Source organism: Alosa pseudoharengus, unplaced genomic scaffold (genome assembly GCF_046254945.1).
Source record: "Alosa pseudoharengus isolate Yale_2024_CS ecotype anadromous, Long Island Sound unplaced genomic scaffold, YU_APseudo_1.1 YU_APseudo_1.1_scf_22, whole genome shotgun sequence".
In the NCBI taxonomy this organism is placed as follows: domain Eukaryota; kingdom Metazoa; phylum Chordata; class Actinopteri; order Clupeiformes; family Clupeidae; genus Alosa; species Alosa pseudoharengus.
Window position 1 is genome coordinate 10,327,410 of NW_027468680.1, and position 26,321 is coordinate 10,353,730.

The 26,321-nt window shown below is 45.1% G+C and overlaps 1 protein-coding gene and 1 long non-coding RNA gene across 3 annotated transcripts; one reads left to right on the forward strand and one right to left on the reverse strand.

Moving 5' to 3' along the window:
* Positions 1-1,089: 1,089 nt before the first annotated feature.
* On the reverse strand, positions 1,090-24,093 carry rab11fip5a (RAB11 family interacting protein 5a (class I)). Of its 2 annotated transcripts, XM_076300463.1 has the most exons (6): positions 23,444-24,093; positions 15,455-15,966; positions 14,116-14,794; positions 7,004-10,279; positions 5,716-5,839; positions 1,090-5,133 (listed from the first exon to the last, which is right to left on the reverse strand). In XM_076300463.1, the coding sequence occupies exons 1-6, from the start codon at positions 23,821-23,823 to the stop codon at positions 4,870-4,872; spliced, it is 5,235 nt and encodes a 1,744-aa protein (XP_076156578.1). In that variant the 5' UTR covers positions 23,824-24,093; the 3' UTR covers positions 1,090-4,869. The 2 variants fall into 2 exon arrangements, with proteins under 2 accessions (XP_076156578.1, XP_076156579.1); XM_076300464.1 differs by lacking the exon at positions 7,004-10,279.
* LOC143139746 (uncharacterized) lies at positions 9,311-25,475 on the forward strand. Its single transcript, XR_012990456.1, has 3 exons — positions 9,311-9,396; positions 21,524-21,665; positions 25,400-25,475. It is a non-coding gene; the product is annotated as an uncharacterized LOC143139746 (long non-coding RNA).
* Positions 25,476-26,321: the final 846 nt, after the last annotated feature.

The following is a 26,321-nucleotide window of genomic DNA, read 5'->3' on the forward strand; positions in this document are numbered from 1 at the left end:
CCTATATCGAACTGACTTTGACAGACTTGACTTATGGCATTAGGTTACGGTTTGTGTTCATTGTCTGAACATTGAATAAATTATACAGAATTATATAGGCCTAAATGTAGGTTATCTGTGATTTTCCTACAACAATTAATCTGCAGATGACTGTTTTCTTAACTGAATGACTAGGACAGCTGAAGTTTGGGCCACTGTCAGACAGATTTTGTGGTGTGTGTGTGTTGTATTTCCTCTTCTAGGCTATTAACTACTTTACAACAACCAAATTATTTGGAGGTAGCCTATAACTGTTACTTATAACTTGTTACTCATATATAATTTCACATACAACAAATGACAACTTCACGCTCTATTTCGAAAGTGAAAAGTATTTATTTAATCACAAAGTTTGTGTGGGAGGTGCATTCAAACAGATCAGCACACACAGTCTTTGACCTAAAACATCAACAGACTCCACTGCCAAATGTAGCCAATAGTGTTTGTTTCCTATACAGGAATTCTCTGTGCAGGATTGAGCATATCTGTTGTCCGATTCAGACATTTTAAAATAAATTCCACGACACCACAGACATCTCCAGCTCTGAGTGGGCTCGATTAATTAATTAATTATAACATTTCAAAATGCCCAAACTAAAATAAAACACAAAAGTGATTTAAAGTAGATTAAAAACAGGCATCTGAAACAGTGATGAGGTGAGCAAACACACAGTAACCAGTTTAAGGACTCAAGCCTGATACTCTCCTGTGTATATGAAGGTGGTCACTCAAACACACATTATTGGCGAAAGGGCAGGCTTTATTGACCACAGTAGAATGAGAGTAGAGCACGTAATTCACTTCATTTAATCAAAGACAAGATCTCAAATAGGATTTTTGCCTATAGCTACAGAGGAAATTAATTTCATATTTAAGAACTATGCATGTGAACTCTTTCATTTTACCCTAAGTTTCTCTCATACATACAGATTTGCTTTAAAATGTAGGCTGTTTTGGGAGAACCAAGATGATTTAAAACCATTGTGCAGACAGTTAAAACTATCTTTACAGTACATACAAGCAAAGCAAAAAGGAAAGTACAATAGAAAATCATTTTAGCCATTTTTTTTATTAAATATGTGTACATGGCAGACCAAGTGCTCATATCATTGACACAAATCAAAGTTTGACACATCTGCCAAAACAACTGGTCAGTCAGCAGACTCATTTTGTGTTTGACTGTAGGTGTGAATCTGTGGTGTGTGTGTGCTTGCACACATAAACCCGTTCAGCCTCCATTGAGATGGAGGAGTACACTGCACAACCAAAAGAGCTATACATTCTACTAGAAAGGCAGATAGAAGCTACATCCAACAAGTCACAGCATTTCCCTCGCCGTTCTTGTCACTCCCCATTTTATACTGTTTATGTGCATACAGACATCCTAGAAAGTGAGCATGTCAACAACAGGCCTAAAGAGGTTAGAAGACCAGAGGGCACAGGAGAGGCAATGAAGAGAAGAAGAAAGACATGATGAGCGATGTGAGAGAAGAAAAGAGAGAAACGATAGAAAAAAGAAGAGGTATAGAGTGTTAGAGGAGAGCTAGGTTTGGCCTTATGATTATTTTTTGTTTCAGCCTGAAGAATGGCTTTTAAGTACATACCGACATAAGAGATCATGTATTACTGAATTTTGCTTTTGTGCGTTCTGATGAAATACAAAAGAACCGCATCAACCACACGCCTTGTGAAACACTGGTTAGTTACCCATAAACCCTTTAATCTTACACAATTTCAAAAGAAAATGTGCTCATTGTGAGAAATATTCAACTCACCAAAACATTCAGATAACATCACAGATGGAACCTTGTTCCCATACAGTACATTTTTGTTCCCCTGGGGAGAACCTTGACAATTAGAACATCAAAACATACTTTCTTACTGTATACAACTATAACTTTCTTTGCATATTTACTTGCAAAATGAATATTAGCTTCATTTTACTATAATTCGGCACCTGCAAAAAAAATCTTGCTTTCTTTCCCAGTGGTATTTATTAATGTAGAAATAAGCAATATCTCTGCAATCCATAGACAATATGTGCAAAACAAAGGAACTAAACAACAATCTGAAAACAATTCCCAAAATATATTTAATTAAGTTTAACATGTTAAATGATCAGAACCTCCTGTACATTCTTAGCCGGGGTGAACCCCAGACGGACCAGATGGAATTTGCGCTGCAGGTCCGTCTAGGTGCGTCCAATTGATGCCCATTTCTGAATCACCAAAAACTTAGGATCCAATCACAATGGGATCCTTTCACCAAGGCTAGCGCAGTATCTCAATTCATTAAAATACCAAAATGGAAATGGAAAAAATTTCAAAACACAGAACAAAAGTGAACAGAACAGAACAGAACAGAAGTGTTTTTTTATTAAATATATATTATTTTTATAATATTATTATTAAAAGCTGTAAACTTTTCTCTATCTTAAACCTGAACAATCCACGGGCCACACACTACAATCAGATAACCAACACAATCAGTGAAACTAAAAACACATTTGAAAAGGGAAGACGGTATTAATTTATTTATTACTTGTATTAGTGCTAGTTCACATGTAATACATATTAAATGATTACTGAGACGCATAAGACTGAATTTTCTAGCTGAGTGGTGGACCTGTGCAAATAGGAAGTAGGTGTTTGCTACAGGAAGTCTAGCTTCCAAAGCTCTGCCTCAGCGAGTGTTTGGCCCTTCAGTGAGGGCACGTTCACAAGCAACACCACAGAGCAGGCAGCCAGTGAGAGACAACTACACCACTAACTCTCAGCCACATTGTGATGACTTGACAAAGCTTTTTTTTGAACAGGCCCCATATATTCTCAGCCAAGAGTACCTCAAGAAACTTAAGGAAGAGACTCTCACTCACAACATCTATTGTTCACTAATGTCTTGGGAAGATCAGCTTGTGACTGATTGGCTGTCCACGGTGACACCAAGTTAGCCGTCAAATCAGATCTCGGCCTGGGCCTGCTCATCTCTGCAGTGAGGTGAGACAATACAGCGGACCTCTACCACACAGCTCTACCAGCTAACATCAGACTAGCATTCAGAGAAGCATGGAGTAACATTAGAAATAAAACACAGTATCATCTGTACACTGCAACAGTGACTGCATTTAAGAATAATTTCAAGGTGAACGACTTAAGTCCCCACACTGCACTACGCGCAAATAATCGACTTAAGTCTTTCTTTAAGAATAAATCATTTATTTGGTATTTCTCGGTCATCCACCTCTCAGTTTGTTATGTTCTCCTCCCTCTCTTCTTTTCTAAGGCTGTATCTGTTCCCCCCCCCCCTCTCCCCCCTTCCACGGGCGTATGCTTGTTAATCTTTAACAGTCACAGGGACAGGCTTTTGGGGTGTACGAGCCTCGTCCCAAATTTCAGCCGATTCGCAGTTATCTCTACCGTGCTGATCGAGTGGTGGACTGAGAAACGAACGGTACAAGTACAGTAAGGCAGCAATTGGCATTTTCTTTACAGAGGCGTGATTCTCCGCCGACCCCCCCCCCCCCCCCCCTTCCCCTCCATTCCCCAGCCATGGCGGGCGACTCCAGGGCCAGATCCGGCCCTGCACGCACTGGTGCTGCCGGGTCGGGGCCAGATCACAGCCAGATCCGAGCCAGAGTCAGCATGCTGGGTGGGAGTGACAGACAAGCAGATGGACAGCAGAGGGCGCTACAGCTGAGAGTCCAATCAGCCCAAATAAGCATTGAGGGAAAGGAGGGGAGATGGAGAGGGGGGGAGAGAGAGAGAGAGAGGGAGAGAGAAAGAGAAAGAGAGAGAGTGAGAGGAAGAGGATGTGGATGCAGATGCACGAGTGGGTGCAGGGGTCTTAAGTGCCAGCAGGTTAGATTTTTCCTTTGCTTAAAGCGTGCGAGAGCAGCAATCAATGAATGCAATATTATTCTTTATCTTTATTCATTTATTTGGCAATCTTATTCATGTGCATTCATTCTCCCTTACACACCACACACACACCCACACACACACCAACATACACACACACTAATACTATCCCCTTTTCTCTATGCTGTACTCAGTACAGATTTTTCCCTTAACGCCTTCATCTCTACTCAGTTCAGGGTCAGCGGTGTTAGAGCAGCAGAGCAAAGCTTTTGTAATGACAGATGCCTTGGCAACATGACAGCTTCAAAATAAAAATTGGACATTTTAAGACGTCAGAGAACACTCCACCCCCCCATTGCCTGGTTCATGTTTGATGTGTGTATGTGTGTTTGTGTGTGTGTTTAAAGACAGTGCACGTGTGTGAGTGGCCCTGGATTTGGTTTACAGCTGTGGGCGAGGCCGCCCTATGGAGATTTAGACAGTCCAATCAGCACAAGGGAGGGGCAGAGATGCTCCAGTCAAAGTCAGGCTGAGACACAGTTTGCCCCAATCAGAGTGCATGAAGGGACAGGCACACCAATACCCTCTCCACTCACACATACATCGCCTGTTACCTGAGAACCCACCACCACCTCCCTGTCACTGAACACAGGTGAGTATGTATGTGTTTTTGGGGTATACATAAGCATGCTAACTCGGTAACCTCACGGCTGTGCCCATTGATGTGAGGAAGTCAGCAAACACTTGGGGGGAGGGGTGGGGAGTAGGGCAGAGCTCTATGCAAATGCAGCCAACTTTTTGGAGCGGTGCAGCAGATGCTATTTATCCAGGGATCTGCTGAGGATTTCGCAGGAGATTCAGATGAACGCTTCATCAGGCAGACATCAGGCTACACTGGGGTGGGAGTTCACTTGTCCTTAGCTTGGAGGGGTGATTTTTTTTTTTTCTCTCCTTTTCTTTCTCATCCCTCCTCTCATTTGAGTTTGGTACGGCTGACCTGAAGCAGCGTGGGTTTCTCGGCCATGATGCGGACGAGCAGCCTGTCGATGTAGTCCTCCAAGTCGCGGATCATCAGCTTGTTCTTGCGGAGCTCCGCCTCACGCTTCTCCAGCAACGCCCCCCGCCGTTCAAACTCGGCCCGCTCTCGCTGTAGGTCCGCCTCCCTCTGAAGCAGCAGTGAGACCAGCTCACTGTGGTTCAGGTGGTAGTAGGAGCCGCCACCTTCCACCACCAGAGTCTTGAGTGACAGATGACAAGAGAGAAAATGACAAATCCTCTCAAGAACATCAACAGAATATCAACTATTAAGTATGAAGTATAAGTATATATACACTCTTTTGATCCCGTGAAGGAAATTTGGTCTCTGCATTTATCCCAATCCGTGAATTAGTAACAACACACTCAGCACACAGTGAACACACAGTGAGGTGAAGCACACACTAATCCCGGCGCAGTGAGCTGCCTGCAACAACAGCGGCGCTCGGGGAGCAGTGAGGGGTTAGGTGCCTTGCTCAAGGGCACTTCAGCCGTGCCTACTGGTCGGGGTTCGAACCGGCAACCCCCCGGTTCCAAGTCCGAAGCGCTAACCAGTAGGCCACGGCTGCCCCAATTTGCATGTTTAATCTTTCAAATGTCTTTTAAGTCTTTAAAAGAAATGCTTTACAAAATGTATATAAGGCTGTTTGGAAAATAAAGGAGGAATCAGACATGCGAATGTCTGATTCCTGCCAATCTTGTGTCCAGTTCAACATCATTTTGTCATGTTACATTTTTCAAAGGAACAGGATGGACTTTATAACAGCCTTCTTTTAAAGAATACCTTCTTGTCGGTTTCTGACTGACTGCGGCCTGGATTGATGGTGGACTTGAGCTTCTCAAGCACTGAGCGACTTTCAGACTTCTTCTCTTCTCCTGGTGGAGTCAGTGGCTTCACAGGGTGTGGACTAGCAAAGCGAGAAAGAGAGCGACACAAACAGTCAGTCAGTCAGTCAGTCAGAGATGAGAGACAAACAGATACACATCAAGTAAAATCGATAGAGAAAGAGGATTGTGTGTGTGAGAGAGAGAGAAAGAAAGAAAGAGAGAAAAAGAAAGAAACAGAAATGAGAGAATAAATAACAAAGATAAAGTATTGATCATGTCCCGTTTTAATTTCAAACTCTCATTCGTAAGGATTATGCTGACACAGGGTGTAGCAGGCTACTGCGTAACCCTAAAAACACAAATTTTCTTATGTACCTACCTTTGACACACACACACACACACACACACACACACACACACACACACACACACACACACACACACACACACACACACACACACACAGTGTGTTGGGCCCAGTTGGTGGGACACCCAGGAGAGGGAAAGGAGGGGGGTAATAATTATCTCTTCAGTCCTGATTCCACCTGCTAATTGGGCCGAGCCTCCTGTTCCCCTCCAGTCACCAACACATAGTGTGTGTGTGTGTGAGAGAGTGTGTGTGTGTGTGAGCGAGTGGGTGAGTGAGAAAGAGAGAGAGCGATAGAGGAAGTTTATGCACCCATGCACACACTGATCTGTATATGTTTATGTACAAGTGTGTGTCTGACTGCACATTAAGATACATCTGTGTGTGTGTGCGTGTATGACTGACCGTGTGTGTGTGTGTGTGTGTGAACGACAAGAGAGAATGGAGAGGGACAGAAGTATTTTACAGAAAGAAAGGATCCCAAACTCACACCAGACCACATCAGCAAGTCTCTTATATAAATAAGGAGCACATTCAGCGGAATGAGGAAGCCTCACCCACAAAGCAAAGACATTATAGAACCATTTAGAGAAACCACATGCACCCAATACATGAACCCCTGAACCTCTCTTCAAAAATAATCACCCAAAGTGTCCCCAAATGTTACAGGAGCCAACCTAAGAGTACAGGCCTATTCACTCAGTGTCCCACAGGGTCACCGCAACAGTAAGAAAGTGAAGGAGGTGGCTTTGCAGTCCAAAAGCTTTCACAGAGCTCATGGGAAAAGTGCACATCCCCGAGTCTCCCCGAGTGGCATTCTGCGAGAAACCAGCGGTGTCGTCCCCCACACCACTAACACACTACCATGCAGCCTCACCTGGCGATCTGATTGGATGCCTGTTGATGCTCCTGGGGAAAGGCTGCTTGTGAGGCACTCATCAAATCACTGGAAATGGGGGAAGGACATGATGGGATCGCCAGAGCAGGGGGATCGGCAGGAAAAGACAAGGGAAAGGGGTCTGCGGCAGGAGTAGAGGAAGCAAGAGGTGATAGTAGCTGTAGCTCAGGTCTGAGGGACAGTTTGGGGGCTGTCTTCACGCTTGGCATTGCTTTTTCCGCACATTTTGTGGAGTCCATTTTGTACGGCTTTGGCTGACTGCTATCAAAGACAGATGCTAATGGAATGGAATAGAAGGGGTCACCATTAAAGGGGTCTGTGATTCCAGGAAACCCATGAAAAGGGTCTACAGTGCTTCCGAAGAGGTCAAGTTGCTCCTGACTACTTTTAAGACTAGCTTGTGTGTCTGTTTGAGGGCACTGAGGGTGTAAGTGTGTGACGACCAAATCCTGAGATATGGACGAAGAAGGGGGGGTTCCATCAGATACACCTCCGCTCAGGCCATGTAGTGATTGGTCAAATACGACCCATGGGAGGGTGTTACGGTCATTTTGGTCCTCAGAAGTCACCGGGGTCAACCAAGATGGAGCAGATGCCCAAGTCTCATTCAAAAGGGAGGCCCCTGCTTCAGACATCACTTCCTTTTTTACCCCAGTGCTACCCACTGCTGCCAACTTGTCAAAATCGGCCCAATCAACAGGGAATTTACTCAAGTCCTGAACTTCACTTTCCGTTGTAAAAGGAGATCCAGAGACTGAATCTTTTGGAAAAATGTCAACTCTACCATCAACAAAAGGATTAATCTCAATATCTTTGGTTGCTGGCACCTCTTGCAAAAGGACAGACTTTGGCATGTCTTTCTGGGTCACGTCAAAATTGGGCACCACTCCCTCTGTGAATTCATAATTTGGCATGGGTTCAGCAGTTCGATCACACGCCAACATAGGTGGTGGTGAAGACCACTGTTCTGACATAGCCTTGTCTTTCAGATTACTCATCCAAAGAACGTCAGGTAAGGGGTCTTCTTTTGCCACAAAGTTCTCTACAAAATTGCCCCTCTGTATCAATAGTGATGAATTTTGATTTGGAATGGCTTCTTGTGTAATGCCATTTGTTGGCAAAGAGAGAGGAGAGCTCACATCTCTGTGCACTGTTGATTTCATTTGGAGGTCACTAGCTAGTGCAGACAAGGGCGAGAGGTTAAACTGGGACACATCATCTACTTTGGGGTCATGTATTTGCCTAGTGTTTTGACAGGGGTCTGGTAAGGGCTGGGTATTCACAGCGAGATCATAAGATGCGATCAGCTGTTGCATAGGGTCCTTTGCTGTTATTAATGGCAGTGAACGCTGTGAACAAAGAGACCGATGACGCTGATGCGAACTGCAGGTGTGGTAACACTCAGATTCAGCACTTTCATAGAGGAGGCTACCGAGAAACCGAGTTGACTGAGGAGCAAGCAGCAGATCTTTATTGGGGCTAATGCTACTATTGTGGCTAGAAGCACAAACACTGTCAGTGGCTAGGCTGAAAAAGGGATTGCTAGTACTATGGCCATCATCAGGGCCCATGCTCACAAGCGGGCTAACATATGCATCTGAATCAGCGCTAACAAATGGGTTAACACTGCTGTTAGCATTATCATTTGAGCTAAGGCTAGCAGAGGGCAGAAGGCTGACAGGGCTCTCCAAGACCTTATGATGTAGCGTCTCTAGCTCGCCTGTACGAAGGCTGGTAGGTAAATGCTTGTCGTCTGGGGACATGTCCTGTAAAACTCTTGTGGGACTCAGTACAGCTGAGTCATCGGCGAAGCGTGACTCTGAGGAGATAAGGCCTTCGCCAGGCGAGGAGGCCATGATGCAGATGAGCGAGCTGGAAAAAGGGCTCTCAGCCTCGAGGGAATGATCCAAAATATGGTTGCCTGAGGATACACTTTCAGGGCCTGTTCTGTTCGACGTCTGTACTGAACTCCCCACAGAAGGCTCCACACTCTCCCAGCCAAAACCCGCACACTCACTCACTACCCTGGAGTCAACTCCCTGTTTTGCTGCAGTGTCCGAGTCAGTTAAGACCACCACATCAGCCGCATCTACAGCAGGTTCCTTCACTTCTAAGTCACCTGTTTCTTTTTTGTCCTTTTCTTTGTCTCGCTCCCCTCTAGGCTCCTGATGTGAGCTCTCAAGACAGATTGGCAAAGGGTCACCGGCAGGAAGGTCCAACTCCCGTCCCGGAGAGTAAGACACGATAGTGGAGGCTTCCAGTGTGTCATCTGAGCTCATCTCCCTGTATGCAGACACCCATGGCTCCCTGGAGGGAGGGAGCATCATCTCCGTCACTTCAGCACCAGCACTTGGAGAGAGCACCGCTCCAAGGTCAGCCTCTCTCCCGTTAACATCAATCTCGAGAGGTGAAACGGCTGACTCCAGCTCTGTAGACTGAGAGGCAACTCCTTCAGCAGTTCCAGACATTTCCACAGACTGGCCTGCTAGTCTTACCCAGGTGGTGGTAGAGCTAGCCAGCTGTGAATTTGAGACACTGCCAAGAGGCATTTGGCCGTGGGAGGTCTCATTCAGGGATGTTTCGGAGCGGCTCGGAGTGTCCATCTGGTGCAGTAACAGTCCTGGATAAGGGCAGGCTAAGTTGTGCATCCTAATGAACTCCATACTCGAATTCTCAGGTAAAGAGCTCTGCGATTCATTAGGGCTTAGCTGTAAGAGGTCCTGAGTGTTAAGTGTGTTAGTCAGAGCAGTAAAATTAGTGTCCATTTCCATTTTTGGGGGGTTTGTTTGTATTGAGGGGTCAGGAAACACGGGTGTCTGAGATGGGTCCCCAGACTTCCATGCCTGGGTCCCATCCATGTCAGAAACAAACGGGTTAAAATGCACTCCTTCGTTTGCTACGTCAGTCACTCTCTGAGGTAGACGGGCCATTCCATTAACGTCTCCTGGAGGGGTCTCTTCTGTGACATGGGATTCGAGGAGGCGGGAGGACCCAGAGCGCAAGTTGGAAGGTACAGGGCTGGAGGAATAGGTAAAAGCAGACATTTTAGGGGTTAGTGCAGCATCAACGTATATCTCCTGAAAGAAAGGGTTTTGCTGAAGGAGAGAAAGGAAAGGATTGGCGTTTGAGAGAGGTGGTGGAGCAGTGAAGGGGTTAGTGTGACAAGGGGGTGCAAGCAGAGGAAGATCAAGGGGGCTGAAAGGTGATGGGTTGGGGGTTGTGTTGGAGCCAGGATCACCCTGAGACACCAAACAGCTGGAAAGGAACACACACACACACAAACAAACAAACAAAAGACAGACAAGACACACGCAGACAAATCCCTGATGTTAGAGACTCCACTCACACGATACAACAACTACTACACTAGACTCACAAAAGAAGAAAAAAACTACAATAAAGGACATCCTGATGAAGGGTTCTTTTGCGATCAAGTTTTATAAAGCTTTTCAGTTAACAAAAAAAAACAGGGCTATGGGTTTTTAACCTCTGTGAGCGAGTTAGGCCACAACAGAGAAGGTTAATGTTCATGCCTGCCTGTCTGGAGTGTTTGCCATGGCTTCAGATCCTACAGTAGATGTATCTTCCCTGGATGCCAGGATCGTAAAAGATCCTGTAAACCAATGTTTTAAATTTCGTGCAGGTGTCTTCACTAATTAGGTCAGCTTTCTGGCTGAGAGCTGTGCTAATTATAACAAAGTCCTTATAGGCAAGTCCCCCCATTCAGTGGCCATCTTGGTAATGGCTTTGGGCAGTTAGTTATTGTCCAATTCAAATAAATAGGGAGGCATATGTAAGAGAGGTCATATTTACATAAAAAGTACAGCAGGCAAATCAGTTATGAATTGAACGATAACTATCTCCCCCTAAAACTAAAAAAAGGCTAAAAAAAGACAAAAATGCGGTACTTACATTACAGGAAGGGGTAGGATATATGTAGACAGCAAACTAATTCGTTACAAACTAACCACATACATTTCTATGAAGGACTCGTTGTGTGCTGTTTAGAGAACTGGTTTAGAGAATGGTTGGAATAATATGTGGTAGGACAACTGAAAAGGACCACACCTTAGCCCCGATTGGGGCGTGAATTGTGCAGTCAGTGGGCCTGCCCACAGCATTTGAGACCTGACAAGACTGCCATTTTCCTCATGATTCTGAGTCCTAATTTAACATACCGTAGTAATATATTATACAAATAAACTGTATATTTATCTGGGTGATTAATGACACCTTTTTATATGGTGTGACAAACTAGGAACAGGAATTAGGAACAGGAACTAGGAATTTATTTTTGGTTTTCGGGACTTCACACAGACATTAATGGCATTTATAATATTAACAGTCCATTTGACAAATGATAATAAAATTGAGCTGATAGAAAATCAGTAAAGCTGAGCCACTGAAAAAATAGTAAATGTTAGAATAGTATTAATTTAATTTAGTTAAGCAAATTAAATGAACATTAGTTCAAAGTGTGAGGTTCAAGCATTAGTAAGTGCTCTTGATATTGCCATTCATCAATCAAATTATACATTAATAGTTAAAAGGTTAAGGTAGTTTCTAAAGACAATGGCCATTCACACTTCGAGTTCAACCGAATAGAGAGAAGTCGGCATCCTGTCTCATTTCCTGATAAAACTAGGGGCTCTATTTCCAGCCCAGTGGTATGCAGTGCTCATAAAACAGCTCCATCTTAGCACACACTAACCCATACCACCGCAAACAAACATCCAACAAAACAACACACTGCATGCTTGTATGGTGCAACAAAAATGTCATTGTCAATGTTTTGCTAGCATTTAAAGTACATAGCAAGTCACTGGTGTTGGTTGGGGTAAGTCCAACGTCAGAGAATATTTTATAAAGAATACTCAATGCTACACTGCACCTTAAAACAGATCAGCAACAACTGAATCTGAAGCTATTATTTTCCATCATTCAGAAGAGATTCAATACTAAAGAATCTGCTGTCAAAGTGTTTCAAAGTTTTGTTTATCAAACCTATATTGAATACCAACTTCTTTTCAGCTAAACTGGTACTTGCCCAGTTTATGGTAAACAGACTGGAAACCCCCTTGTGCACTAATAAAGAGATTGATCTACGTGTCTATGACTAAGTACCATATCCTCTCAGCTTCCAAGTTCACAAACCAATCTTCTGTCAGAGCAGATAACACAAAGTCCATACAGTATAATAAAATGTACAGCTAAATAAATTAACAGTACGGCCTTCATCAAAAGCCTCATTCAGGTCTACGTGTTCTCTGAGAAATGTAGACATAATCACTTCACATTTTTGCTACTGCCATGTTAAACAGCATACAGACATAACACAAAGACACTAATTGAGCACACACACACACACACACACACACACGAAGGAGAGGACAGAGGATAGACCCAGTGCATTAATTCTCAAATACCAGTACATGGGACCTCACTGACGTGCATGCCCATGTCCTTTAACACCAGAGCGACAGAGCGGAGAGTGTGACATCCCTTGGCACCTATTTTTAAGATTCCCCTAAGGCCTTCTCATGGGTGCGCACACCCACACTCGACCACACCCACGGGCTTCTCAGTCATGCAGGCCCGCGTATGCACAAGGTGATTTCCCCATAATAGAGAGAGAGTCTTTACCACATAATAACCAGCATACACACCTACAATGACAAAATGACAAAGCATTTGTGTACCTGAATTAGTCATACAACAACCCGAAGACAACTCGCGTCAGAACATAACAGTTGATCATCCAGGTGAAGTACATGATTTAGTGTTGGGGTTATGTAACATAGAATTGGCCGAATGTGGTTTAGTTCACTGCTAGCCTGACACACACACACACACACAAATTATTTGTGCCTGCAAGTTTTCCCTGGGAAGCCCCTACCTATTACTAGTACTACTGATGCTGTGTTCCTGTGAAAAATGATCCAGTAAACATGAGGCAGAATCATAAGAGCCACTCACAAAGAGAGAGAGAGAAAGAGACAGAGGGAGGGAGTGAAAGAGAGAGGGAGGGAGGGAGTGAAAGAGAGGGACTGGGAGAAGCTGAACCAGAGGCAGTGTAAAGAGAGAAGATGAGAGAAAGAGTGTGGAAAGAGAAAGAGAGAAAGAGAAAGAGTGTGGAAAGAGAAAGCATTAAGATGTCAAGACTTTACAAACAGTATTTCAGCTCTCTGGGGCAACACCCCTCTGCAATGCAGATGCTGCTGTAACCAGATCCTGAACCCAGAGTACGCTAGCAGCTAGCATACCAACCGAGTACCCACAGCAAGGAGGCTGGACTCAATGCTAACCGGCTAATGCCACTGCATCAGAGAAGAGTCCTCACTGAGCAGCTAGCAAGCTGAAGGTAACTCTCAGTCTCCATCTAGAGAGGAATCATGCTAGAGCAGTTAGCATGCTAAAGACTTTCATCTAGTGCTACTATGCTCTATGCAATATATTACCGGTAATAATTAACTTCAGCTACTACAATAAAACTCCTAGCCACACTCTACGACACCGAGACACACACAAAGTGACTTAAATTATGCAAAAAAACACCAACATTACTATAAGGATGGGGAAGCTATGGCCTGCATAGCTCCCTGCTATACAAATATGACCAAAATGCAAATTTGACAAGGAGCCAGTTGTGGCATCTCTAATGAATACTGAACTCAACACAGCATTACATCAGGTCTACACAAGATCTAGGTCTTGTTTTTTCTTGTGTCAGCCACTATGGAGGTTCAACTTTGTCTGTGACACTGGCCTAAATCTTGACCAAGGAATGACCATAAAGCATGTAGTCAGGAACTCATGGTTTGTTGTCAAAATGTTTCTGAAATGCAACGACCGTCTTTCATGAGAAAAAACTTTACCACCATAGCACCATTCCACTGTGTGGAAAGAAGTAGTGTTATTAGTCATGTTGACAATGTAGCAACAGTTACCACTACATTTACTGCACCACTTTAAAGTCAGTCACCAAAAATACATTTTTGGCCAGTAGAAGTTAGTGCTGAAGTGAGTAGCTGCCGTACCCTGATTTTCATGAGACATGCAAAAGTGTCATGTGGCTTTCAGAGTAAACTCACCTGGGCTTGTTGTTAGAGTCCTTCGAGCCAAACCATCCTTTATGCTTCCCTTCCGAAGGGGCCGAAGCTGTGTCGCCCTTGCCCGCGGTCGCCACCTTGCCTGTCGATTCGCTCCTCCCATGAGAAAAAAGACCCCACTTCTGCTTCTTGACCTCGCCGTCGGCCGCAGTGACTGCCGGGGTGGCTTCCTTCTTGAACTGGGCCGCCCTCCTCTCCTCCTCCTCCAGCTTCCCGGCGTTCTCGATCGCCGCTGCAATGGCGGCCCGCTCCTCCTCCCCGGCTCTGTCCAGCGACCAGCGGCGGCCGTCCCCGGGCCCCGGGTGTGGTTCCTCTGCGCGATGCGACACCGAGAGATTCTGGAGGGACAGCGACATGGCCGAGGCCTTCTGCCGGGAACCAAGAGCAGGGGACAGGGACAAGGCTTTGGGGGCGGCTGGCTCGCCCCCCTGCTTGGAGGGGGCCGCAGGCTGGGGTTTCGGTTTGGGGGTGTGGGGAGCTGGGGCATGCTTGACTGGATGACCGTTGGCCACGGCGGTGGATGGCGGATTAGAGGACACCGTTTCGGTGATCAGGCTGTCATACGTGAAAGACTGGGGTACGGGGATGGAGATCTCACACACTTCGTCGTCATAGATACGCTTGTGTGGGGAGACTTGGGGTGAGGGGGCGACTGTGTGGTCTGAGACAGAGAGATAAAATGGAGGGAAAAAATAACATTAGAATAGAACTCAACAAGCATAGCTCTTCAGCTAAAGTAAAAAGGTGGATACTGTATACAGTTAGAGTGTGTGCTATTCATGTTGGTGTGTGTCTGTATGTATAAGATGACCAGTGTTTCCCATACATTCACTTATTTGTGGCGGCCCACCACAATATCAACACTGACCACCACACAATGATTTTCCAGGTTGTACTAAATTGTGCTTAAATCTGGTTAGCATCATAAGCACGCTGCGCTAATTTGTTAAAAACGGTTGCATTCAAGTTAATTCTGCCACCTACCACCACAAATAGAATTCAATTCTGTGGGAAACACTGATGACTCTATGTTTGTGTAAAACCTGCAATATTGCAGTGTGTTGCGTGTAACCTGGGCTGTTGTCCGCTGTGAGATTGCTGAGTTGGAAGTGTTTGTGTGTGTGTGTGTGTGTGTGCGCAACCTGGGCTGTTGTCTGCAGTGAGGTTGCTGTGAGTTGGGTGTGTGTGTGTGTGTGTGTGTGTGTGTGTGTGTGTGTGTGTGTGTACAACCTGGGCTGTTGTCTGCAGTGAGGTTGCTGTGAATTGGAAGTGTGTGTGTGTGTGTGTGTGTGTGTGTGTGTGTGTGTGCGTTGCGTGTAACCTGGGCTGTTGTCCGCTGTGAGGTTGCTGCTGTTGCTAGGTGAGTTGGACAGGTCCGACACGACGACGCTGATCCCGGCAGTGGGACTCAGGCTCCCGCCACGCGACGACGACTCGCTGCTCTCCGAGCCGAGCGACGTGCTGGAGCGCGTGTCCGACGACTTGCGCAGGCGGCCCCGAAGGAAGAAGTTCCTCATCTTGCTCCGCCGCGCCTCGCCGCCCTCGTCGTCCTCGTAGTACTCCTCCCCGCCGCCGTCGCTCGGCAACCGGCCCCGCATCCTGGCCAGCACCCCGTAGCCCCCGGGGATGATGGCGGAGGCCGAGTCCTCGTCGCCGAGGTGCTTCGTGCCGCGGATGCGCTCCTTGAGCTTGCCGAAGGCCGAGTGGGGCTTGTCCTTCATGGACAGGTCGTACATGCTGGCCGTCATGTTGTGCCGCGTGAACTGTACAGACACCTGCACCTCCCCCCGCTCCTTCTCCTTCTTGCCAGTCTTGGAGTGCAGACGGTGCCATCTGTGCAGGAAGGAAGAGAAGAGCGTGAGACACAGGGATGAATTAGGATACCACCTTATGCTGGAAATATCAACGTACATACTTCCAGTAGGTTGTTGTTGCCACCTTCAGCTTCTAATATTCTCGTGGTACATGGGAGCAACAGAATAATAAAACAGTACAATGGCCAGTCCTATATTCTTCTCCAAAAATAAAACAGGAAGTAAATTAACTATCTGCAGTGAATTAGTGCATTGATGATGAGCTGCATTCGACAAATGATCAACCCATAACTTGAATAAAGGGAGTAACTTACAGGTTCATAATGCTTACAGGTATACGCGTCATTGAGATATCTAACAAAGTAGGAAGTTGCGTACATGAAAGAACATTCCTTGTGTCCATTATGCCCTACCAGAGACCGTTCATCTGCTGTTCTGAAGCATCTCTGGCCTTACTCGTCTACAAGAGAAACCTTATGATGCAGGCGGACTCTAAGCAGGAGTCAGGAGGACTTCCCATCATCCCCCTCCTGTGCACGTTTCCTGCAGCAGGTTTTCCTTGCAGGCCTGATCTGGTGCTGCAGCCTCTAACATCCACGTGCTCCTCAGAGGGATCATTAGCCTGATCAGCAGGACTATAATAGGGCTGCAACCCAACACCATACGATAGCAGGTCTAGCAGGAACACTGGGGTTTCCTTTTGTATTCCATATGCTTACTGCATATGCCTTATGCGCCTTCAGTCTGCGTTTCATTGCGCAAGCAGTATGAGGTCTTATGCTCAACACAGGTTGGTTGTTGTGCTCACTGTTGTAGGTCTTCTATTTTACACCTGAGGTGAACACCCACAGCATGCGAAAGACACCACAGTGACTGCAACCATGTGTTCTTGACCCAACTGCACATTGTGACACTCATGTAGAGGAAGTAACATTTCTTCATTTCCCATAAACTAACAAAATATTGGTATTAGTATGCAGTAGTGGCTATAGAGTTGCCATGGCAATAAAGCTGACCACTGATTACACATGGCCAAGGCAAACAGTGCACTGCCAGAGCACTGCTTTTCTATTTGCCTTGATTAACTCTGTAAAACAGTTATCATGATAGCTACAGCTAGCATATACTTATAATATATAAATTACTTACGATCTATATGTTACCTTAAGCCTTCCTTGTAAACTTATGAGTTTATTATCCTATAAAAACGTTTACTATAAGGTCTACATCCAACTGTGCATAGTGTGTGGGCATTCCATCCCACACCCAAGGTGGGCCCTATATTCCTGTTATATCAGAGATATCTTCTAATATGAAACCTGATACACAAACTTGAAGATAACATTATACTCCACTAAGCAACACAGGCCAGGGAAGCCAACACCCTGTGTGACAACATCTAAGTGAGAATGTGAGTGTGAGAAAACCTACCATGAGAAAGAAAGAGAGAGAGCGAGAGAAGTGAGAGAGAGTGAGGAAGTGGCTAAACATGATTACTTTTTAAAGTATCAAGATTAAAATGGAAAATGCAGATTAATGCTCTAAATTCAGAAGTATGCAAGAGCTACAGATTATCCGAAGTGTCAGTGGGATTTGTGTGTGTGTGCGCACTGCCACTCTTCAGAAAATAAAAGGCTTAGGGTTTGTTACAACACAATGACTGAAAGAAAGTACTGTTGTCGGGAACAGGCTTAGCTGCGCCAGGAATGGGGAACACAATTTGTGCTCAGGGAGAGGGAAAACAAGAATTAAAAACACTGCATAACATTTTTAGGTTTATTCATCTTCATCCAGACTTTCCTGCAGGGCCTTCTTAAAGGAATGTTTCTTACCTCAGCACTCTTAACACACACCCTAAAAAAACAGATAATGAATTCACCACCAGTAGACACTACCAGGAAGCTGTCTGAGGCTCACAGACAAACCTGATAATCTACATCATTATTCACACTACAGCTATTCTTTTCTGCTAACAACACAAACTTACGGTCACGCATGTGCCCCGTATGTGCTCACATACATACACGCACACGTACATGCACACACACACACACACACACTTTGTAAGTACATATCACAAATTCTACATCTGAAGCATACTCAAACCTTTCCTTGAATTCAGGCTTGTACATTGTACCCAGAACTCCTAGAGGAAGCACTAAAGTGTCCGTGGCAAATGAGATACTTCCTTTTTAACAGCTGGAATTTTTGACTAGGACGAACTTTTAAGAAGCAACCCATCAGCTTGGTCTGGGGGGGGGGGGGGGGGGTGAAGTGGAGCGGCAATAGCTTTCCCACCTGACAAACAGTAAGCGCAGGTTCGATTCCCGAACCCAACCTTGCATGTCCTTAGATAAAAAGATCCTCGGTCTGTGAAAACCAGGGACATGTGGAGACCAGTGGACAGAAGCCATTACATGGTTTCATTTGTCTAATTTGAATGAATAAGTGACTTAAAAGTAGAATAAAAAAGAAGACTTGGTGCATTAATAATTTCCTGTGAGTGACGGATGTATGCCATCTGTCACTCACTGTGACTATTAAAGCATTCTCACTCTGCCAAAATAGTTTAGAGACTTCTTATCTTTGATCTGTACTTTCGGTCATCCTTTACCCTTTTTTTCTCCACTGACTCAAGGTCCTCACACACGTTCTCACCTCTCCTCCTCACATCGCCACTTCCACCCTTCCAATTACCTTTGCATTCCTTTAGCTGTGTTTTGTACGTTAGCGTCGCTAAATCACATTCTCACGAGTTAAAGCCAGTAATGGACACCTTATAGTGTCAGAGTTAAGAAGGGTACACAACCCCTCAGGATACAAGACATTCATAGTGTGGTTCAAACCTGACCAACCAGACTCATTGTGCCCTCAAGCATGTACGCATGTGTACACACACACACACACACACACACACACACACACACACACACACACACACACACACACACACACACACACACACACACACACACACACACACACACACACACACACACACACACACACACACACACACACACACACACACACACACACACACACACACACACAATGACCCTGCTGTATTTAATTTCTAAATGCCTATGTGTCCACAATTCTTTAAAAAGGGAGAGCAAGTTATGTGTTGAATGTTGTTTACGCATTCTTGCATATTCCTTCAACCCACAAACACACAACGCTGCTAAGAACGGAAAACGGGGGAGGAAAACAAGAGGTCTTATTTCACTTCAAAATAAAGTGTAGGCTCAGCTATTGTGAACAGAGAGAGAGAGAGAGAGAGAGAGAGAGAGAGTCTCTGACCCATTTTTTTTTTTACTTTCATGCAAAGTCCACTAAATTTGTAGACCCACACCTGCAGCACTTTTGCTGAAACAAAGGCCCAACCCCCCCCCCCCCCCCCCCCCCACACACACACACACACACACACACACACACACAGCAGAGAGAGAGAAGTTGGTCTGAAAAACCTTCCCTTGGATATTGTGTCTTGTTACCATGGGAGCAAAAAATCCTGGAGTGAACACTCCTTTTAAAAACACACGCAATTGATTTATCCTAACCAAACATAATGGGATTACATTCCCAAAATAGATTACAAAAATAAAACAAAAACAGTTGAGTTAACATTAACAAACACAAGAGGGTTTTTGCAAGCAGTCATTGGGAATATGACTTGAAACCTGAGGCCTTTTACACACACACACACACACACACACTTCAGATCTCTAGTCTGAAAATCCTCTTAGTATACACTGTCCTTTTCAATGCAGTTATGTGAAGCACAGTAGGATGCAAACGGTAAAATTCAGCTGCTTCGACTGCAGCCACCTGTCAAAGGCATAAACTCAACCCCTCAGCCTCCCAGACAACAGACTTACAGATTTGACCTTAGCAGAGATAAAGTCACCTCCATTTACCCCACAACAAATGACCCTTTACAAAGGGAAGAAAGTTGAGAGATGTTAAGGGGATGGGGTGGAGAGCGATCAGATATGCAAGCGTAGATGACAGGAATTTTGGCTGAGTGGGCACAAACAACTTCCACACCGTAGCGTTGCGTAGGTGCAGATGTACTCATACACGCACGGCCCCTATTACCTCTCCGTCACAGACCACAAAGAAAACTTTCTATAGGCCTTCAGTCCCTCATTTAACTGGAGGAAAAGAGAGAGAGACAGAGAGAGAGAGAGAGAGAGAGAGAGAGAGAGAGAAAGACAGAAGATGAGGGGAAATGAAAGCGAGACATTACATGCATGCCAACAAACACTCAAGAACACACACATTTAATGGTTATGTTCTCACACACACACACACACACACACACACACACACACACACACACACACACATACATGTTCCCTCATTCATGCTATTAAGACAAACAAACATCCCCATATCTAACATCTTTCAGGCAGCATATCAAAGGCTCCACAATCAACTCCATCTTTCAAACAGGAAATCACAGACATTCCTTCAAGCTATCCAGTCCTGTGTGTGTGTGTGTGTGTATGTGTGTGTGTGTGTGAGTGAGAGAGAGAGCCCAGAGCAATACGTTCTACATTTACACAGAAATTCACTTTTGTAATGCCTGAAATACAATGTGCACCTGCAGCATCTACCAGCCATCAACCTCAACCAATCAACCTCTCTCTCTCTCTCTCTCTCTCTCTCTCTCTCTCTCTCTCTCTCTCTCTCTCTCTCCCTTTCAGCCCCCTCCACGTCCAACCTTCACTCTAAGCTGTGGAGTATTCAACGCTGTGTGACACAGAGCATTTGCAAAGACACCCACCCCCTCCCTCTATGTCTTTTTTTCTCACCTCTGTCAGTCTCTCTCTCATTTCTCAAGTAGATTGCCCTCTACATGAGCCTGCCTCTCCCCTTGGAATGAAAATGTCCCTCACAGCAAAGATCTTGAAGCACTGCCCTTCTAATCACAAACCTCTCCATCTTCTCCCCCCTGTATCAAACACAGCCCTGCGCCATTAGCTATGACAAATATTTCACTACATCTTTTTCAAAATCCAATCAAATGTAGTGACCAGCAAAAATGCAATATTAAACATAAGACAGTGCGGAGCTGTTGACTAGAGTTCACCCGGTCATTGAATTCTGATCATAATATGGGCTTAAAGCAATAGAAATATCTGTGCCTGGCCTTGAAGTTATCAGACATTTATGAGGAAGACATATATATACTGTAGTCTCATTGCCTATTTTCAAATCTTAGGCATATCAGCTCACGCCTGAACACTTTAAGCCCTGTGATTAGTCATGGTCAACCACTACCAAACAAATACAGACTTCACATCTCTGCCATTTACTGCGCTTAGTGAATGGAGAGTAACCTACGGTGGTCTGACAATGGCTCTAAGTGTTAATGGTCTCACCATTATGTCATGAGCCATAATATTTTTAATTACGAAATGAGGGGCATTCTTTGGTCATTGACAGTAATAGGAGATGCAAACTGTGTCTTTTGAGTCCATTTCTTTACTCTAATGTCTTCTTCATCGTTGGTCATCCACTGTTGAGTTTTTCCTCACCTTCTTAGTATCATTCTTCTTTTGCATCAGAATGCGACCTGTGACCTGCAGAGCATGACTCAGCAATACGAAGTGGATCAACACGGAGGTGAAGAAGATACAGAAGAACCGAGAGAGAGAGAGAGGAGGGAAAACAACCAGAGGAAGGGAAATAACCCCAAAGGTCAACATTGTAAGTCTGCCAACCTTGGAGTGCAAAATGTGTTACTGAAATATCTCACAGACCTGAACACCCAGTAGTATATCTCTTGCTCACAATATACCTCTCTCCTCGTTTGTACAAAGCCTACCACACACACTAACATCACACACATCAGCAATGCTGAGCATCATCTGATGCCCTCCATCAACTGGCACCCTGTTCCTGGCACACTAAAGGTTGGCATGAGGACTCAGGTGCCAGCTGCACCCTAGTCCTGGCACGGGCCATCTGGTCAAAAGGGGAACATATAGCCTGTGTGTGTGTGTGTGTGTGTGTGTGTGTGTGTGTGTGTGTGAGATACAGAAAGAGAGAGAACTGTGTCAAGTGAGAGTGTGCAGGCATGTGTGAGAGAGAACAAGAGACAGACAGAGAGAGAGAGAGAGAGAGAGAGAGAGAGAAAGAAAGAAAGAAAGAAAGAAAGAAAGAAAGAAAGAAAGAAAGAGAGCAAGACTGTCGGCTGAGAGTGTGAGAGAGAACGAGACAGAGAGATCAACAGATAAAGACAGGCAGGTGACAAGTCTGTGTGCTTAAGTCAACATGTACTGAAAACCAATCTTGTCCTTTAACAACTCCAACAATGCCTGTGGTCATAAGCCCAGTCAGATGCCTGTCCAGGGCATCATCCAGGCCTCTCGTACTAGCACCTAGACCAAAACCACACGAGTTAGCTGTCCAAATCTGACCTTATTTTCTTCTCAGTGGTATTTACACTTTCTGTTTGGTGGACCTTTGGCAGGAAGTGTGGGTCCAACACAAGATCATCCTCATATGGTTTAATCTTTTAAAGAGGTTGCTGAAATACAGTGTGCTCAAAACAGACCTCTTGCCCATCAACTAATGAACAGCTGAAGGCCACTGACTTGGATGAGCAGAAAATGAATGTTCAGTAGTCAGGCTTCCATTTACAATGCTGTACTTTCAGTGCCCTCTTACCTACAGTAGGCTACATAACCTAATATCCACTGTTAGGTTTCACCAATGGCTGAAACAAACATTCTAGCTAACTAGTCCTACACATGACAAGCTGGTAGGCTATACACTCTAGCTAGTTTCTTCCTTGTAGTAGGAAAGCCCTGTATTTGTATGGATGTGTGCTACTAAGTTATTCTGGGTTGTGTTGTGTTTATCTGACTGCTAACGTTAGGGGTTGGTAGGGTAGCCTATTCCCCACCCTTGGATGTAAGTGAATCTGGGTTCAGTCTTGACCGTTCATATTACATAACCCAAATGCTGACTCTGCTTTGCTGGTGTCCCGTTAGACACAGACGCATTATTCACTGGACTGGTCCACACTGCGAACAACACACCTTTTTACAGGGCCGCAGCCGAAAGTAGTCGGCAGCATAAACACGTCTCATTTTTAGTTCAATAACGGAGTTCCGCAGGTGCACCTCTGCCTTGTCATAATCGACCTCGCGCCCCCAGCTGCAAGCGAGTGATCGCGGTGTGGAACGAGGGAGGGCGTGACTGCAGAGGAACGGAATGCAGCACTCTCCGCAAGCTTCCATATCATCCACCGTGAGGCCTCGGGAGCACGATTAAAAGCGGTAGCCCAAACCGACTGAACCAGAACACTGTCACAGAAAACACCCATGTTAAAGTTCCAAACTACCGCATTATGCCCGGAGTACAAAGGCAGTCTGCACACGTAACCGACAATCAAAACTCTTAAATAATTAATTAACAAGTTAGGCCTAGACATAAACAAATAAAAGGGGAGAGGGAGTTATTTCCAAAGGTAAACCTACTCTTTTTTCATGGATATTCGATCCTGGAAAGCCTTATCCAGAGGAATTACTGCTTGCCCGAGAAAGACATCCAGACCGATGAGCGCCCGGTGCATGGCCGTGAGAGTGAGATCGCAGCTCCCGGGAGGACAGACGTCGCGTCCGCCTGGCTCGAGCACCCCCGGCTGGAGCTCAAACGTGCATTCCTCTCCCCACTCCGGATTCATGGTCTTCTCCATAACACACGTGGAGTACTTTTCCTTGCCCACCTGAATGATAACATAGGCGTCGTTGGTGCCATGCTTGCCCTTCGCGCGCAATCCACGGGCCCGAAGCACTGTCACCTGCACATGAGTGGGCACCCACCGCTGATACTCATCGTTCGTAATTGCTGAGGACATGTCCGCATGCACGCAGGTACCGGACAGCTCCGGTCACCGGCGTGTCCCGGTTGCTCTCGTGGTGTCGGGTGAAGCCAGCCTAGCCGCCTACTCGCCGAGCCTTTGCATCGGCGGTTAAGTGTTATTTTAAGCGTCTATGAGCAAAGTACCGGCGCCACTGTGCCCTGTCTGAATCGGCTACGGTTCTATGCGCGAGCGTGTTCGCTGCTTCTCCTCTCGACGGACGGGCACGTTCTCATCTGCAAGAACAGCGAACTGACGTCACCCGTCTCACCGCAGCACTAGGAAGTGACTAGAAGCTGATCGCCGGCTGCCCCTGATAAAACAAACTCGCCGATATTATAAATGTTGTCTGTCAGACACACCATAGAAACCCTCTTCCCTCTACAGTGGTGTGAAAAATGAACGGAGCGGAATCCGAGACGATTTTTGGAAAGAAAATGTGTCAGGTGTGGAGTGCTCCACGTGTCGGTGGCAGGTGGAAGGAATCAATCCACTGGGTCACATAGCAATGATGCAGATGTGCTGAAGATCAACACGGAAACTTTTCTGAATCTGGAAAGAAAGCCCTAGCTGTGGGCCTATATTGATTAGAATTTGGTTAACATCTTATCTATTTTGATATCCCCACGTCACGCCATCAAGAAATAAGGTAGCCTGCATCTTCCTCTTATTTGGCCTCGAAGTGCCCCGAATCCCTCTCAAGGACATTTGGCCCTCTTATTTTGGGAACAGCTTGAAACAGAAAGTTTGTTCTTGCAGATGCCTATTGTGAGTTGCCAAAGCAAAGCAAACTTTAATACAGTCAAATATAACTATTTATTTTAAAATAAATAATCCTAAACAATTAGCCTGTCTGTCCTGACTTATTTGCAGGCAAGCATGACATGACTTATAAGGTCACTCAAGTGTGGAGACATTTTCCTCCAGGCTATCTATTCTTTTGGTATGTTATTCATTGTGTAAGAGTAGACTAAAATGCGTCATCACTGTCAATGACAAAAGATTCTAAACCACACAGAGTGTTTTCTGCTTTGTTCTGTGACATAATGAAGACTAGTGTGGTTGCTCAGCTTTCCCCTGATTTAGCTGTCTAAAATGATAAGCGCAAGGGTAGGAGTGACAGGGATATTTACACTTGTTGGCATTTATGACAAACAGTGACACTTGAACCCTTTCTCCAGGCTGTTGGCTCCAATATCATGCTTTAGTTCGCTGTGCATCAGAATTGAATGGCCCTCTCCAAGAGCTGATTTGTTGTGCCTCCCCCACCCCCTTACCTTGGATAACGTATGGCAAGTCTATGATGGCAAGCCATAGTATATGTTTATGCAGCACATTGTACAGACATTAAGATATGCACGTAAAATCTTTTTTTGTTTATGACTGATATTTTCTTTACTAACCTTGTTCTCTCTCATATAGGATCTTTGCATGCAAGTGCTTATGGGTGTGTTAATATTGTTCCTCATCGCCTAACCTGCTTTTATGCATACGGATACAAGGTGACCTACCCGTAGGTTCATTCACTCACTTCACTAACTTCACTCACATTGTTTGTTTTCTTCCCCTCTAGCTCCTCTGGGATGCTGCTGCAGTCTTTCCACTGGATCATGCAAAACCCTACTTGCCCAGCCACCTGCCCACCAAACCGTTGCACAATTTCTACTCTGGTTATAGACCCTTTTAACAATAAAAACAAAAACAATGCTTGAACGTTTTATTTAGTTCCCAATCTACTTCCTCGGCATTAAGATAATATATGGAATGTTAAAACGGAAGTCTTGTGGGGCCAACTATGATGCTGATAATGGAACTCTCTCGAAAGGGTCTATAATATGATACGTCTTATATACATATTGAATGACATCACTGACATATTTCCTTCTTCATTGCTCTGTTTATTTTTTTTTTACTTTATGAGCTCACTGTATACCTTTTAAGCTGTTCTGCAACATGGAATCTGGAATCTTTAACCAAATAACGAACCTCTACTGGGCTGTAATGCTAAATGACTTAGATCTGCACAAAATGGCACTGAGCTTAAGTGCAGTCAGCGATTGTGCAGGAAGACGCGTTTGTTTATGTTTATGTTTATATTTACATTCATTAGCAGATGCTTTTCAAAACAACATACATTATATATACAGGACCAAACAAAACACACGAGGGGGGTATTCCAAGTACGTGGTTTAGTGGCAACCCTGGGTAAGTTAACTCAGAGTATATGGTAAACCTCCTAAATATGGCTTCATTCTCCATTGCCAATGCCATAGGGCTCTTGTTGTAGGAGGTTTACCACTTGTACTCTGAGTTAACTTACCCAGGTTTGTCACAAAACCACGTACTTGGAATACCCCCCAGGGAGGTAGCTCACCCCTACCTTCAGTATTTACAAAGAAACACAGGGTTTCGTTTTTTGTTTGGGGGACAGGCTGCTCCCACTTTGTTTCCAGTTTTCGGAGCCTGGGATGCCTATAGACCGGCTTTTTTTACAG